The sequence below is a fragment of the Lethenteron reissneri genome, unplaced genomic scaffold (genome assembly GCF_015708825.2).
Source record: "Lethenteron reissneri isolate LAM-NWPU_2019-01 unplaced genomic scaffold, ASM1570882v1 scaffold_185, whole genome shotgun sequence".
Taxonomy (NCBI): Eukaryota; Metazoa; Chordata; class Hyperoartia; order Petromyzontiformes; family Petromyzontidae; genus Lethenteron; species Lethenteron reissneri.
Window position 1 is genome coordinate 157,249 of NW_026891608.1, and position 17,842 is coordinate 175,090.

Consider the following 17,842-nt stretch of genomic DNA (forward strand, 5'->3'; position numbering starts at 1 on the left):
CCCGTAAAATTAATCCAACAGATGTTAAATAAATTCGTATTCATTCTAGGCATGAACTCTGGTTATCATCGCAGCGACTTTTGGCTGGCCATCGAACAAAGATGGTCAACGCATCGCGCGGTGTCACATGCGCTGCTGCGGCCATCTTGAACGCTCTGCCTTCCGATATTAGGAAGCCACTGGAGCTACGCACTTTTAAATCATCATCTAGATTGAAAACTCGTTTCTTTAAAACTGATGTTTGTGTTTAGTTTGTTGTCCTTCTTCCGCACCTCTGATTAGCACGGTTGCCTATGTACTGTGCCAAAGAAGTTCAACATACATACAACATACATACAACATACATACATACAACATACATACATCTTTGATCAGTACATGCTCGCGCTTTTCTTGACCACAGCTTTATCAACACCCCAATGGAGATAGACAATGGCCTTTACACGCCACCTGGATGGGTGATGTGTTCAAGTGCGACGCCTCCATCACCGCGAGTGACATCAAGACCCACGACTCTGGGCCATATCGCTGTGAGGTCACGGTGTATCCACAAAACAAGCACGACATTGGGTATCTACAGCTGAATGTCAACAGTCCATCAGGTTTGTGTTATTTCCTTCAAATGTCTTTATTACCACCCATAACTCTATCATCTATCCTATAGACCTGATATAGAACTCAACATGTACACTTTAGAGCCATGGGCCCAGTGCCACGGTGAACTGGGTTACACCCCTGGCTACGATCTCATCACCACCAACGAACATCAGAACCTTTGACTGCTCCTCACAGACATTGACGCAGTCTTAAAACAACGTCGCATAGGAGGTGACTCAGAGGTCAAAGTGCTGAGCTAGCGCCACTCAGAAGTTTGGGTTCAAGTCCAGAAATTGGCCTGCGAGTTAACTGAGTCATAAAATCGAGTGAGTTGATGGACTAAGCCCCCCCTTCTGCAATTCTGCACTTAATTGACGAAATTAAATCTCTGAGAATTAAAACGCATCTGGTTGATTGTCACGCGATAAGCGCTGTTCCATGTGGAAGAGCAATTTGGGAAAGTCCTGCTCCCGACTGCGTGGACCAGCAGAGGTCGCTTGAAATAATCTCAGAGTTAGCTCTGTGATAATCGCTCTGCGGACTGTTCTCTGTGAGCAATCCCAATTAATGTGTATATTAGTGGCGGGACACAGGGATAACATTTGGTAACAAAAAAATATACAGAGGAAACCGTTGCCCCATACAGCTTCATCTAACGTGTGTTTTGGCTCTAGACGGTTGTGGCTGATGGGGTTTGTTTTCCACAACACGGGGGTGGTATTTCAGTGATACGCAGTTTGACGCTGCTAACATTTTTGTATCTGCATAAGAAAAAAGGTAGCGCCATGAGAGTGCTGCGTCCGTTGAAATGTGTGAATCGACTGTGAGAACGATGTATTTACCGTGTATTTCCGTGTGTACATGTGGGTATGTTCTTTTTCGTGCGATAATGTAATGCACTGAAAACGCACAGCAGCAACACAACGTAAAATATTCACATATAACCGCATGCATCTAGTTATTGAGAACGTTCGTCATATGGACGTCTAGATGGTGAATGATTCATGTTCGAGTGACAGTGTTAGTGGCGAGCTTAGGGTGTGAGTGCCGTGGTGCGGGAAGAATGGAGACGGGGGTTTTGTGTTACGTTGAAATGGACAAAGAGTGTACACACACACACACAAGACGTGAGAACGACTCAACATCCGTTAGTACAATAACGTGGGTGGGCATCTTGTAGTATTAGTTAAACAAAGAGGGAGCGGGTGATCATTTGGAAAGCAGGAAGGCAACCCGAGTCTTCCTATGAGGTCTGTTTTTTGTCGAAGTTGTGCCCAACATGGCATTCCAGGAACGTAACCCCCTGCGTTCGACGAGGTCTGCCTGTTCTGTACTTTGAAAACACATTCTTACTGACAAATGTTTAGCGTTTATACATTTATATTACGTAGGAAAATATACATTAATGTGGGCGTTGTGTGTGGTTTCTCTAGAACTCGTGGTTGTGACCCCAGATAAAATGGACGCCATGGCAGGCAGTACATTAATCCTGCCCTGCTCCTACACCTGCACAATCAGCGGCGTTACCACCAAGCTGGTGGAGTGGTTCAGGATCATAGACGGACGTGAAGACAGGGTGAGTTACTTCTCTGTCTGTTCTGTGCGCCATTTGCCGATCAATTGCAGCAAACACAAGCGTGAAATTGATCAGTCTTGTTAGTAAACCTGGTCACATGACCCTTGAGCATTTACAATATCCAACGCAGATGAACAGGTTTGGTATTTTATATCCAGATCGAGGGCCCCTGGTCACGTGACTGGGTGGAAACATTGGCCAGCCATTTAAAAACAGTCTCCATGTGAAGCTCTTTTGTCAAAAGTTAATCCAGCCCAGTCGCAGCCCTGGAGACAGAATCATTCTCAGGTTTTATCTGAACGAATTTTATATAGAAATAATATAATGCATTTGATCTCTGTGTTGCTTTCACCTTTATTGACCACAGATTTATCAATTCTCCGAGGGAGAGAACAGACACTGGCCTTTACAGGCCACGTGGGTGGGTGATGTGTCCAAGTGTGACGCGTCCATCACCGTCAGTGACATCCAGACCCACGACTCTGGGCGATATCGCTGTGAGGTCTCGGTTTATTCCCTAACTGTGCAATACCACATTGGGTATCTACAGCTGACTGTCCTCCCACGAACAGGTTTGTATCACGTCCATCATAGGTCTGTCCTACCACTCACTACTCCCATCATCTGCCATGTAGCCGAGACCTAACACTCAATGTCCAACCGACAAATTCACGTTTTGACTTTCGTGTTTGGTTTGTTGTCGTTCCACTGCACCTCCGTGCCTGGCTACGTACGGTGTGAAAACAGTTCAACATGAATACGTACATGTGACAGAACCATGCACCTAGAACCATGGTCATCTCCTGCCTGTGACTCTTCACTTTCAATGTTAAATTAGCAAACAATCCGGATGTAGAGTCTCATGAGTTTGTCATCTTAGCCTGGTCACCTGGGCACCCTTGTATACAGATGTTCCTTCTCAACGGATTATCCAGGTGAAATTATTCAATCAATAAAAACAGTACTAGGCAAACATCGTAACATTATATTTGGTTATCTGACATTGCACTCAATTTGGCTAATTCCAAGCTCTTTGGAGTTAAACCAGGCAGAGCTCGTCTAGCGCGGGGGTTACATTCCTGGAAAATGGCGCATTGGGCTAAACCGCGTTCGGCAAATTATAGACCTCACGTGACAACTATGGTTGCTTTCTTGGGTCCAAAATTATCACCCCCTTTGTTTTACAAATTCTAAGTAATTGTTGTGCTTGTTGGTGTCCTAAAGGATGCCGAGTCGCTCTCCATTTCTTGTGTTTGTGTGCAATCTTTATGTTTACAATATCGCCTCAACACAAAACCCCCGTTTCCACTCCCCTTCCCTTACCACGGCACTCACACCTAATGCTTGCCCCTAACACTGTCATTTGAACGTTAAACGATCCGCTATCTAGGCATTCGTATGACATTGGACGGCTAGATGCATGCGGCAGTATGTAAACATTTGCGTTGTACGCGTTGGTCGCGAAAGCCTACGTGTTAAACATTACTCGATTTTGCAATGCACTATCGGAAAATAATCCTCCCTGCTCTAATGTTACTTAAACTAAACTATTTTTTATTTTACCTGGTCAGGCCCACTGAGCTCTATGGCTCTTTTTCAGATGCGACAAATGATATCTCAACGAAGTGGCTTATCATACGGACATTTAACGCAGCCAAATAATCTTAACAGATCTTTCTATATATGAAAGGGAAATCCGAAGGTCCCGGAGAAAAATCCACGCGACCACGGGGAGAGTAAACACACAAACTCCAAACACACAGCAGCAGGTGTCAGGGTCGGGCTCGAACCCACGACCCCTGTCTACCAGGCGAGGTAGTTAACATCTCACCACCTCGGCTCCACTTGAAGGGACCTCAGAGGTAGCTCTAAGATATCCCCTTCTGTGGACCATTCTCTAACATGCAGCATTGCACTGCTCTGCTAGAGACCTAAAGAGATGCTTCGTCTAACGGAAAGTATTTGCCCCCTCTGTCCTACTTGTCACCACTGCGTTGTGAAACCAGCACCACCTCCTCCTCCTCCAGAGGTTCATTCCCACTGCTCATGTGACCATCGTGGGTTTGTCCACAGACCTGGTCGTTGTCACCCCGGATGCAAAGGACGCCACAGTAGGCAGCATGGCTCTCCTGCCCTGCTCTTACACCTGCACCATCACGGGTATTAGACACACGCTGGTGGAGTGGTTTAGGACCATAGGCGGACACGATGAGAAGGTGCGTCACTGTTACACTTTCACACTATTACTTACACCCTCCTGCTCACAGTGATGATTAAATGTTCTTTATTAACGCCATTCATGCTAATTTATTTCAATTGAGGTCACCCCCTCTCCTTTTATGGTCCCATTGTCAACTTAAAAGTTTTTCAGACAGCAGTATAGTGTTGTATCTTCAACTATAATAATCTCAAATTCTCTCCGTTCTCTCTACTCTGAAGAAGAGTCATTTCATAGGTGTATTATATATGTATCTGTTATAACTCAATTTTATTTACATATTTTGTCAGTTTTCGGAATATGAGCACGTGTATTATGTGGACACACAGTCATGTCCTGGTGTGTTCTCACGTTTGCCGTCAAGGTGTATAAGATCATACACAGAAAGAGGAGCCTCAGGCCGTTGCAGGTGACGTGGATGGGAAATGATTCCACCTGTGACGCCTCCATCACCATCAGCAACATCCAGACCCACGACGCTGGACGATATCGCTGTGAGGTCACGATGTATCGATATGACAAGCCAAGCATGCAAGACATCGGTTATCTGCAGCTAAACGTTCACAATGAACCAGGTTTGCATTATGTCCTCCCTGGATCTATTTAACATCCACAATTTTATAATTTTCGCTAAGCAAGAATGCAAATTCTCATTATTGTCCAGATTTACCACTAAAATTCACTCTGTGGCACATCCATAAAGGGTTTTTGTTATTCCTCACAGATATCACATCCTGTAGTATAAGAAACTCGACTCTTTGTTGAGTTGTCTACAGGATCCAATGGCAGCTTGAGTTCCTGTTTCTCTCTGTCTGTGTCCCATGAGATTGTTGTCCACTTGTGGGATGTGGAATGCTTTGATGTCGGAAAAAATAGCTTCTTAGCTCAAGGAATAAGTTTTTGATTCGGATTCACTTCAAGTGTCGATGTGGGAGCTGCAAGGCGATTTGCAGCGTCAACAGGAACCTGGCACAGCGATGATTGACCTCTCCTGCTGATTGTCCATGACTCCGTTTGGCGTCATTGCCTGCTGACGAAGTTGGCCCCAAAACTCATCAAAAGCTGTTCTACCGTTCACCTAATGAACACGATGCTCAGCAAACCGTGCGTTGAGGGTGAACACCTCGCCGGTGAACACAGCTGGAGGATAATCATGAACAATGGCCTCCATCAAGGCTGGGTTATTATAGCACCGTCACTATTTAACATTCACAGGCAGGCCTCGCCGGACGCTGGGGTTACGTTCCTAGAAAATGACGTGTTAGGCAGAACCGCGTTCGACAGATAACAGACATTGTGGGAAAACTAGGGTTGCCTTCCTGGGTCTGAAATGATAACCCCTCCCTCTGTGTTACTAATTCTACAAGATTTCTGCCCTTGTTATTGTACTAAAGGATGCTGAGTTACTCTCTATTCCTTGCGTGTGTACACTCCTTAACATGAAACCCCCATCTCATCCCCGCACCGCAGAATTCGCGTCCAATGCTCTCCCCTAACAATGATTTCCCAGCCTGACGCTCGCCCCCAACTCTGTCGCCGATTCGCCACCTCGGCGGCCATCTAAAGTCCTCAATGACTGGATGGCGAGATGCTTGCGGCACTGTGTGAACATTCCCATTGCATCACTGTGCATGTTGAGTGTCACTTTTTCACACACAAGACTCTCAAAAACACACACAAACTAAAAGATGCATGGTAATTAAATGGTTCTTACAGTGGATTAATTCACACCTTGCAATGGATGCAGCACCCTCACGGCACTACTTTTTGACAAGGAGATGAGAGTCTCAGCAGCATCAAGCCGAAATATCACCCCGTGTTCTGGAAAAAAGGCCTCATTAGATCTCAGCGATCACAGGACTGGATCGGTCAGAACTGAAGAGCTGGGGAAGGAGTCGGGAGTGGCGGTGCTCATCTCACTCGAGCGGAGAGAGGGAGTCGGCTCACACGGCTGGGGCTGCCTTAGTAGAGGAGGGGCAACCGCAAGGGCGATGAACGTGGAGGCACCAGGGCGGAGACGGAGGTGCAGGCCGAGAGCGAGGGCAGTAGAAGTGGCGAACGCGGCGGATTCGAGGGACTGGGGAGTAGACGCGGAGGTGGCCCAAGGCAGCAACGAGCAGAGCAGGAGGAGCTGCAGGGCAGAGACCGCACGAGAGGAGGGGGACATGGCAGGAAGAGGAAGAAGACGTTGACTGTGTGCATCTCTTGGGTGTTCACGTGTTGCTGTGTCGTCTGCGTTTGTGTTTAATAGAATCGACAAACGCAACACCCACACCAAGTCCAGCTCCAGCTCCATCAACTGTAGCTGGCATCGCCCTTGGAGTCATTGCTGCTCTGGTTGTTGCTGCTGGAGTTATTTTTTACTGCAGGAGGAGGTTGAGACTATGTCATCCAAGAGAACCAGAAGCCCCGTGAGTATCGACCGCAATTGCACCAGAACCTCACAGTGAGTTATAGAACACGGCTCACTATGGCCACGCCAGAGACCCTGAGCCGGCCCTCTCCAAGGTCCTGAGTTTAACTCCAGCTCCCTGCCTGCCCGTGACTCAGAGCTGTGCTCAGTGGAGCCTGCGTGAGACCCTGACAGCTGGGATCCCTGAGTTAGACTCCCAGCCGTGGCTGCTGTCAGTGACAGGAGCTTCATATGGGTGGGGGTGGTGATGTGAGACTGCGTCAATCATAGGAGATGGTGAACTGAATGGGCTCTCACGTAGTTAAATAAAACACATCAATCACAAGAGACAATGGTCTCAATGGGCTCTCACGTGGTTAAACAAAGGATGTCTTTCAATTTAAAGCTTTCGTGACTGCAGGGATTCATCTTCTTGGTTCTTTCGGTAAAGTCACGTAGAAGAGAAGTAATAAAATAATAAAAATAAAACATAATAAAACAATTCTCACGACGTTTCGGCCACAACGCAAGCAGCCGTCCTCAGGTGAAAAAACCAGGTCCGTCGAGGCGACAGAGTCTGAATGAAACAGCACACGAGCTTGGAGCATATATATAAGCTGGGCGCCTTGACAAAGGAATTTGCATATCAAGAGGAATTTAGCATATTTATGGGAAATGCAGGAATGTGATTAGTACTACATATGCATGTGCATTATGCAGGATTAACAGCATCAAAGGGAGCTGCAGGTACTGCTGCTGCAGTTTCTGCTGCTGCTGCAGTTGCTGCTGCTGCAGTTGCTGCTGCTGCAGTTGCTGCCTTATCCATTTTAATATAACACTATGTATTATTTTACCCACCCTAATGTGTATCACACTGCTATATATTTACTATATAATTACGACACCATACATTACTCTGCACACTGCACAATGCCAGTGAGTGGAACGCGGTCTGAAAGTCACCGTAAACGTGAACCCAATCAGTTAAGATCCGAAATGGTTTATTATGTCCTTCCAATGATTGCTAAGCCAGAATCCATCTTCTCGGTTAAAATTGTCTCTGTGTTTGTATATGTGGATCGCCTCATGAACGAATCTCTCATGATAGCCAGATGGCTTGCAGAGAACCTCTGTCTTGGAGAAGTCAATGTCATGTGAGCCCACTGAATTGTAACAGTGATCTGCCACGGCTGAGGTGTTTGTCCTACCGTGTTTCAGGTCTGCTTTATGTTCACGGATGCGGTCCGAGACATGTCGTTTGGTTTCCCCAATGTAACCGCTACCACAGAGGCAACTTAGTTTGTAGACGCCAGGGTACTGTATGTCTGGAACCACATCTTTTACAGACGGCACCAGATCACGGATTTTATGTACTGTGTTGAATCGGACCTGAATCTTGTGTTTAATCAGGATTTTGGAGATCTTTTTTGTGACCCCAGCAATGTAGGGTAAGGTGATGGTCTTGAAAGGCTCCTCAACAGGATCCTTCTTGATGGTTGGAGTGATGGCTTTGACGATTGTGTAGTCGGAGTAACCATTAGCCTTAAGAGCTTGGCGTACGTGTTTGAGTTCACTGCCAATGTGTTCCTGGTCGGAAATGCATTGGGCTCTATGATATAGAGTCTTGATGAGGGAATTCTTCTGGGATGGATGGTGGTGGGAATCCGGTTTTAGGTAAGCATCCGTATGGGTGGCTTTCCTGTAGACAGTGGCTCATTGAACCATCAGGTCTCCTTTTGATTAGGACATCCAAAAAGGGTAGCTTGCCATCTTTTTCGACTTTCATGGTGAATCTGATGGCTGGGTGTATGGAATTGATGTGGTCGAGAAATTGGTCTAGAGCAGGCCGGCCATGTGGCCAGATGACAAAAGTGTCATCTACGTACCTCTTCCATAAGGTCGGGCGTAGAGTGGCAGTCTGGATGGCGTCCGTCTCAAATTTCTCCATGAAGATGTTGGCTACAACCGGAGATAGGGGGGAGCCCATTGGGGTGCCCTCAGTTTGCTTGTAGAAAGTTCCATTCCAGGTGAAGTATGTATTGGTTAAGCAGTGTCTCACCAGGGGGGGTACCCCAGCATTAAAACACCTCAGCCGTGGCAGATCACAGTTACAATTCAGTGGGCTCACATGACATTGACTTCTCCAAGACAGAGGTTCTCTGCAAGCCATCTGGCTATCATGAGAGATTCGTTCATGAGGCGATCCACATATACAAACACAGAGACAATTTCAACCGAGAAGATGGATTCTGGCTTAGCAATCATTGGAAGGACGTAATAAACCATTTCGGATCTTAACTGATTGGGTTCACGTTTACGGTGACTTTCAGACCGCGTTCCACTCACTGGCATTGTGCAGTGTGCAGAGTAATGTATGGTGTCGTAATTATATAGTAAATATATAGCAGTGTGATACACATTAGGGTGGGTAAAATAATACATAGTGTTATATTAAAATGGATAAGGCAGCAACTGCAGCAGCAGCAACTGCAGCAGCAGCAGCAACTGCAGCAGCAGCAGAAACTGCAGCAGCAGCAGCAGTACCTGCAGCTCCCTTTGATGCTGTTAATCCTGCATAATGCACATGCATATGTAGTACTAATCACATTCCTGCATTTCCCATAAATATGCTAAATTCCTCTTGATATGCAAATTCCTTTGTCAAGGCGCCCAGCTTATATATATGCTCCAAGCTCGTGTGCTGTTTCATTCAGACTCTGTCGCCTCGACGGACCTGGTTTTTTCACCTGAGGACGGCTGCTTGCGTTGTGGCCGAAACGTCGTGAGAATTGTTTTATTATGTTTTATTTTTATTATTTTATTACTTCCCTTCTACGTGACTTTACCGAAAGAACCAAGAAGATGTCTTTCAAATCAGGGTCAGTGATGGCTGTGGTCAGTGGTTCCATGCGAGTGTCAGGCAGGTGTAAGGTGTGGGTTAGACTCCCAGCCGTGCCAGTGACACAGGCTGCATGTGGGTGAGGATGGGGATGTGTCATGTGTGATCGACGCGTGTCCACTTCTCTCTCAACAGGCCTCACGAAATGGAGTCAATGAACACAGTTGGATAAGATGCAGGAGCAAGATGAGGTGAGAGCGAGAGAAGCAGGAGGCAGGAGCCACTCCCGTCAGGGTCATTCTGCCTGTGTGTTTGTGTGTGCGAGTCTGCGTGCACTGCGCTAAGAACCAGCTACCTGGGTTCAATTCCCTAACCTCTCTGCGTTGTGTAAACACCAGCACTGCTGAGACAAAGGCGGCCAGGCGTGGTGCTGGCCACATCACCCTCTCGAGGTGTTACTCGCTAGCAGCGATCACAGGACTGGATCGGTCAAAACTGAAGAGCTGGGGAAGGAGGCGGGAGTGGCGGTGCTCATCTCACTCGAGCGGAGAGAGGGAGTCGGCTTACACTGCTGGGGCTGCCTTAGCAATAGAGGAGGGGGCAACCGCGAGGGCGATGAACGTGAAGGCACCGGGCAGAGGTCGCAAATGGGTTTTGATTCCTTACCCGTACCCGGCCGCACCAGGGTCGCAAACGGGTAGCCGGTACGGGTATCGGGTACCTGATTGTGACCTCTGGGATGAAGCCATGTTGCAGGCGCGGGTGGGTTGATTCTAGGAACTTGAATTGTGAGAAGAGACAAGAGGTTGGTAAATGAGTGACAGTTACTCACCAGTGACTCACGGTCGACCCGTACCCGGCCGGGTACGGGTAGCCGGGTATCGGGTAGGGTACGGGTATCGGGTACCCGGTTGCGACCTCTGGCACCAGGGCGGAGACAGAGGGGCAGGCCGAGAGCGAGGGGAGTAGAAGTGGCGAACGCGGCGGATTCGAGGGACTGGGGAGTCGACGCGGAGGTGGCCCAAGGCGACAACGAGCAGAGCAGGAGGAGCTGCAGGGCAGAGGCCGCACGAGAGGAGGGGGACGTTGACTGCGTGCATCTCTTGGGTGTGCACGTGTTTCTGTGTCGTCTGTGTTTGTGTTTAATAGAACCGACAGATGCAACACCCAAGCCAAGTCCAACTCCAGCTCACCTGTAGTTTGGATCGTCCTTGGAGAGTCATTGCTGCTCTGGGTGCTGTTGCTGGAGTTGTTTTTTTTTACTGCTGGAAGAATATCTACAAGTTGATTCCTCATACTGTGATTTAACGCCGATAGGTGAATTATATTCTGTGAAAAAAAGTGTATTTTTACATTCAAGTACAGCAAACTCTTCGCTCTCGCGGGTTTAGCTATCGCGGTTTTGCCGTTTCGTGCCAAGTCTATTGAGCTACAGAGTTCGCCTATCTTACCGCTGTGGCTGGACCATTCGCGGTTGATCACGAGATTTCTGTACGCGTCATAACTATACTGCTCGCGATGATGCTGCTACTGCCGTGGAAGAACACACGCGGTGCCATCTTATCTCCGTTTTATCTCCATCTTTTCTCTGTCTTGTTTCCATCTTGTCTCTGTCTTGTTTCCATCAAATCTCTTTCATATCTTACTCTTAGTTCTTTCGGTAAAGTCACATAGGTAAAAAATGAAATAAAAATTAATAAAAATAAATCAATAAAAATCACGACGTTTCGGAGGCAACACAAGCCTCCGTCTTCAGGTGAAACCGTCACAGCAAAATATCTGTACCTTATAATGTGGTTACGGGGGGAGGAGCCAGGAAGTGCAGCGGGGGAGGAGGAGTTGTGAAGTGGTCAATTACTGCTTTTGTTATACTACTGGGTGGGTAAATGAATTAGATACGATTAAGCCGCTCACTCTTTCATATCTCCCATCTCTCTGTCTTGTCTCCGCCTTGTTTCCATCTTGTCTCCGTCTTGTCTCCATCTTGTCTCCCGTCTCTTCTCTCAAGCGGCCCATTGCGGGTCCCGGGTCACGTGGTGTTTCCAGCCTCGAGTGAGAAGGCAGTGACGTTCAGCCGCCCGCCATTTTGTCTTCTATCGCCCGCCATTTTGTCTTCTATCGCCCGCCATTTTGTATTCTATCGCCCGCCATCTTGTCTTCTATCGCGCGTTCGTAACTGTGAACCAAACCCCATTATCCCCATTTGCCTTCGAGTTTGGGGGAGGCAAAATTTCCGATTGCGGCTTTTTACCAAGAACGTAACCCCGGCGATGGGCAAGAGTTTGCTGTATATACTACATGCTAAATCAATGCACTTGTATTCTATTGTTGTAAGGCATAATGCACTTTATATACATTTTGTATGCACTAATTTAGTATATATTGAATTTGATTCGAAGATTATATGTATTGCTCGCCGAATTATTGATCTCTTCCATGATTATTGCAATTAGAGGCCATGTACGAGTATATATTCAAAATCATAACGATTGAGTGTTACACTGGAAAAAATCTTGATAATCCACATGCCTCAGTAGATTTTTTTCCGCAAAACCCAACAACGTAGATTCCAAAGCAAACACAACGATGCTGAGTTGTTTTGGGGTTAATGGAAAGAATGTTCACATAGAGCCCATAAACAAGCACGGGCCATTATGATGGCAACAATTACAACTGACCTCTATTGGCAGGAAATGCAGGCATACCACTTAGAGCAACTCTGTTGACCAAGAACGCATCTTGAGCGCTATACGAGGTATGCCTGTATACAGCAGTCCCTAAGGTTAACGTTTGCCTCCCATAGGACCCCATGGTTTCGACTAATGTTAACATTGTGATTAACGGTACGGTTATGTTACGCATGCAAGGCGCCAATTTAGGACAATCTGAGTGCTCTTAAGTGGACAGAGCCATAGCCTCAGCCAATCAGCGACGTGCATTGATGAGCGTTTAGACCTCGACTGGCTTTGTTTACATTATCACGTTTGCTGTTTTGGCAGTGGAAACAGCTATTTTGCAGACGAAGTGATTTTAACATTTCAACTGATAAGTGAATTCGATTAACAGTTATTTTAGGAAACAGAAGTTTTTGTTGATCGCGACAAAATGTTAACCAAAGGACTACGTTATAATTATACCAGCTGGGAGGGGGCTATTACACGTAACCAATGGATGAGGTTGTCCATGCGTGGATATGTAAGCGGTGGGTGCTGTTGACCTGTGTGTAACAGTGTGCTGAAATTATTTCATGAAATGTAATCATTCGAAAACTGAAACGAAATGTATAATCACTACCTAAAGACCTGTTTGTACACAATATTTTTCATATACACTCCATCTTCTGCACAAATTGGGTATTCAGTGAACACGGTGGCATTTGAATCTTGACTTAACTCTTGACAACGCCACGTATGATTGTCCATGAGCGAAAAACTGGTTGTGGGAAATACAATCCCAAATGATCAACCGACTGTCCTTGTGCTTTGTTGATGATCGTTGCAAGTGCAACTTGAACAGGGAAGTAACTAGATTCGTCGGAGCTTGGACGGAGGAGTTGATTCGTTACCTGATCATCGTAATGCGAGGAATTAAAACTCTTTTCCCATGAAGAGAGCCGGTCATCATCATGGCATCGATGCAATTTCTTGTCAATGGGCAGATTTGAAAGTCTCGTTCCATTGCAGAGACCTTGTTCTTCATCGATATTTCGAATCAAAATGATTGGCACTCCAACTTTCAAACGTAGCTTGTGAGGGGGCATTAGAGTGAGTGTAAACGTGTTCACAAACTCTTGAGGGTAAAGCCACTGCTGGACATCATGCACTAAACTACCAACTTGTATATATAGATGCGTCTGGGTCATTTGTTCACCTTCCTTGAATTTGCACTGTTGTATATTTTGTGCAGTTATTTTTTTATGTTAAATGACATTTTTGTATACAGTTATGCAAATTTGTTAAATTATGCAATTTCATTCAAATATGCAAATGTGGCAAACTTAATAAAATAATGCCACGTGTCATTCATGTGAATTGGTGTTCATTGAGTGTAATGTGATCAATCTATGTGTGATTAAACGTGCGTAAAATATCAAGTGAAAATGTACGTGTATGATGTGTATCATCTATGCGTGTGTGTGATTGTAGGAGTATTTTTAATGTGTGTGTATGTTTGTATTATCAGTTATAATTGCCATTTTCGTTGTCTAGAGGGTGTATTATATGTGTGTGGTTATTTGTGATTGTGTGTGATGTGGATGCTTAGCTTCGTTGTCTAGGGGTGTTTTACCAATCGTGATAATACAATGATTCTCACTTAAACATTTACTGATTATGATTTTAGTATTATTATGTCCAGTTTCAGAATTAAGATTTTACCGCAGGATACAGTTCTTATAATTCAGATAATTATGCAGGAACTTACGAAGGAACCACTCAGACTCTTCTGTGTTGAGCAACTTTAATATCTAAAAACTCTCTAAATATGTGAACACACTTATGATCAGAATTGCAAAATCAGTACTCCTGCAGATATCGTACTCATCGATCCGTACAAATGAAAACATCAATGGTCAAGTCTTATTGTTCCGTTGTTAAACAGCGCAACAGAACAATAGGCCAACTTCTCATATTAACGCGACAAAACACGATAGGGAAGTCCGTAAAATGACAATATTTATACCGAAACGCGCTAAACAAACGTTTGCCCAATGGCAAAAGAAGCATCAACAAATGAATTGATTTTGCGATTAAAATAAATATCTCAAAACAAAGTATTCATGCGAGTTTTTAGGTTCGAAAAGTAAATACTTATCAAATGGCTCGTAGGACATCAATGAATTCATTGGAAAGATTTTGTGATTAAAAGAAAACAAACTACTAAAATACTCCTAACGACCGTATTCATGCAACTTAAGTGACAGAACAATGCTTCTCCACGACCAGTTAATACTGAACACACCACCTTGGAATGGCAACCCTTTGCGAAACAAAACATCGCGGAACAACCTTATTCATACCGATATGCGCGTCGTGTGTGTGTTGGAAGGCAGTCAACACGAGGTCCAACAATTCTAGAGGGTAGTATGGTTTGATACTCTTAGGTTTTTTTGGTAAAGTTACGTAGGTAAAAAATTAAATTAAAAGTTAATAAAAGTAATAATGGAAATAAAATAAAATAATAAATCACGACGTTTCGGAGGCAACACAAGTCTCCGTCATCAGGTGGGACCGTCACAGCAAAATTTTCTAGCTAATTATATCAGGTGGGACCGTAACAGCAAAATTTTCTAGCTAATTTTAGCTGTGACGGTCCCACCTGATGACGGAGACTTGTGTTGCCTCCGAAACGTCGTGATTTATTATTTTATTTTATTTCCATTATTACTTTTATTAACTTTCTATTTTATTTTTTACCTACGTGACTTTACCGAAAAAACGTAAGAGTATGAATCCTTGCAGTCACGAAAGCTTCAAATCTAGAAGTATTGTTTGAGTTGGTCCACGTAGATCTCTGCTCATGAATCTATTACCAGCGGTGCTTCTGGATCCAGAGCAGTGGTTCTTAACCTTGTTGGAGGCACTGAACACCACCAGTTTCATATGCGCATTCACCGAACCCTTCTTAATTGGAAAAATAAAATATGATTTTTTCAAATTCAAAACATAGGTTTATGTTTTACTGGTGCACAAAATGAACCGTGCATCAACATCACTGTGTTCAAAGAACAAACCAGAAAAACATGATTTTCACACAAAAACAAAAACATAATAATGAATACTTACTGCAAATCAGTGTGACTTCTGCTGTTGTCTTTCAGAGACCAGTTCAAAAATGCGCGGCTTCACCTTGGCAAGTGCCACTCCCATGTCATTTTCGCAACAAAGTCTGTTCCTTTTATTCGTTTTATGTCCAGCATCCTCGAAAAGGATTGCTCGCAAAGATATGTTGTAACAAACGGTATGAAAATCTCCAAGGCTTTCTTAGCAATAACAGGGTACGTTACCATTTGTTGACACCAAAACGTTGAGAGCGTTGTTGTTCTGCAGAGTTGCTGTTGAACCTGGCTCTGCTGAATTTCAATTATTTCGTCGAGGTATTCATCATTGACATCTGCTGTCTCAACACTAAACGTGAACGGCTGTCTCACCCATGCTGGATATGACTCTCTTGTAGGGAAGTATCCGTCGAGAGACTTTGCAAGCTCATCTAAGTGCGTGGCAATTGCTTGCTTCAGTTCCGCGGGTACAGAAATGTCTCCGATTCCAGATACATCTTCGATCTTACTTACATAGTCGTCCAGCAGGGGAAAGTTTGCGAAGTTATCGTTCTCTGTTCGTCGTTTCCATAACGGTAGCTTTTTTTGAAAAGCCTTCAGGTTTTCTTCCGCTTTAATGATGTTGACTCCACCGCCCTGCATCTGCTGATTGAGATGATTGAGAGCTGCGAAGATATCAGCCATGTACGCTAAAATGAGAATGAACTCAGAATTTTTGAAGCAATCTGCATGACAATGTTGGTGCTCTTGCAAAAACAGGGCTAATTCCACACGCATGGCAAAAACACGATTCAGCACCTGTCCCCGGGATAACCACCGAACGTTAGAATGGTACAGAAGTACCTCGAATTCAGAGCCCATTTCTTTACACAGCTCACTGAAGATGCGGTGCCTCAGAGCACTATTTCGCACATAGTTCACGCATTCCACTACAATTTTTAATACTTCTGTCAGTTTTGGAGGCAAGGTTTTTGTTGCCAACGCATGCCTGTGCAGAATACAATGCGTAACAATGATGTGTGGTGCATCGGCTTTCACTAGCGCACCAAAACCAGACTTTCTTCCCCGCATGACTGGAGCTCCGTCCGAACAAACTGCAGAAACCATATCCCACGAAAGATTGTTGTATTTGAAGAAGTCATCCACAAGTTTCTTCACATCGGCTGCCTTAGTTGTTGTTGTAAGAGGCTTACAAAATAAAAAAAATCTTCCTTTATCACGTCGTCTTTCACATAGCGCACGAATATAGCAAGCTGGCTTAGATTGGAAACGTCTGTAGTCTCGTCGAGTTGGAGGCTGAATTTTGCCGGGCTTGAAATCAGATCTGCAACTACATGAGCCAAGATGTCTTTGCTTATGTCCTCTATTCTGTCGCTGATGGTGTCATTTGAAAGATGAATTTGGGATAACTTAACTTCAGCCGCTTTTCCCAGCATGATATTCGCCATCTTCAACACAGCTGGTTTTATGAGTGTTTCACCAATGGTGTGTGGTTTGCCCTGCTTTGCGATCAGGTAAGCAACTTCGTACGATGCTGTGAGGATCGGTTTGTTGATGGGTACAAAGCCGAGAACAGGCAGAGTAGCCTTTTCATCAAATCTGGCTCTCTTCACCTTGAATTCAGCGAGCGTTGTGTTCTTGTATTCCCCATCTCCATGCAGCTTAAGGAAGTGTTCCCTTAGTTTTGCCGGTACTAGACTAGAATTGCTCAACTTGGCATTGCAAATCATGCAGTTAGGACGCTGACTCCCATCACGTTCCGTTATACATGTAAATCCATATTCATCTTCTTGGTTCTTTCGGTAAAGTCACGTAGAAGGGAAGTAATACAATAATAAAAATAAAACATAATAAAATAAAATAATTCTCACGACGTTTCGGCTACAACGCAAGCAACGCAAGCAGCCGTCTTCACCTGAAGACGGCTGCTTGCGTTGTAGCCGAAACGTCGTGAGAATTATTTTATTTTATTATGTTTTATTTTAATTATTTTATTACTTCCCTTCTACGTGACTTTACCGAAGGAACCAAGAAGATGAATCCCTGCAGTCACGAAAGCTTTAAATCGAAAATTAAATCCATATTGTACATATTCGTCCGACCACTTTGTTTTTTTGCTCGACATAGTTAGTATGAAGGGATTAAAATATTAAGAAAGAAATCACACGACGTACCATCACGACAGTCACAAGTCGACTACCGAGCGCACCAAATTCCCTGCAGCACAGATAGGCCAAGCGATGGCCAAGCCGGACGTGTCATCACGAATCATATGAGTCGGGTGTGTGTCTTAACCTCCGCCGAACCCCTGAGACTGACTCACCGAACCCCTGGGGTTCGATCGAACCCAGGTTAAGAACCACTGATCCAGAGGGTGGGGGAGCAGCTTGTGCAGCATGTTTCCCCAGCAGGGGGCGTCGGGTGGGCGGGTTGTGTGTCGCACA

The 17,842-nt window shown here is 45.0% G+C and overlaps 2 protein-coding genes across 3 annotated transcripts in view; both read left to right on the forward strand.

Annotated features, from left to right (window-relative positions):
- The window catches only part of LOC133339388 (cell adhesion molecule DSCAML1-like), a 63,662-nt gene extending 50,021 nt beyond the window's left edge, over positions 1–13,641 (forward strand). For both annotated transcript variants that reach the window (XM_061547531.1, XM_061547529.1), the window contains exons 5-12: positions 404–602; positions 2,031–2,173; positions 2,541–2,745; positions 4,247–4,389; positions 4,756–4,966; positions 6,643–6,802; positions 9,818–9,873; positions 10,772–13,641. In XM_061547531.1, coding sequence (XP_061403515.1) covers positions 404–602; positions 2,031–2,173; positions 2,541–2,745; positions 4,247–4,389; positions 4,756–4,966; positions 6,643–6,802; positions 9,818–9,854 — 1,098 coding nt within the window. In that variant the 3' untranslated portion in view covers positions 9,855–9,873; positions 10,772–13,641. The remainder of the gene's footprint in view (positions 1–403; positions 603–2,030; positions 2,174–2,540; positions 2,746–4,246; positions 4,390–4,755; positions 4,967–6,642; positions 6,803–9,817; positions 9,874–10,771) is intronic.
- The window catches only part of LOC133339382 (cell adhesion molecule DSCAML1-like), a 195,313-nt gene that overhangs the window by 65,413 nt on the left and 112,058 nt on the right, over positions 1–17,842 (forward strand). The window lies entirely within an intron of this gene.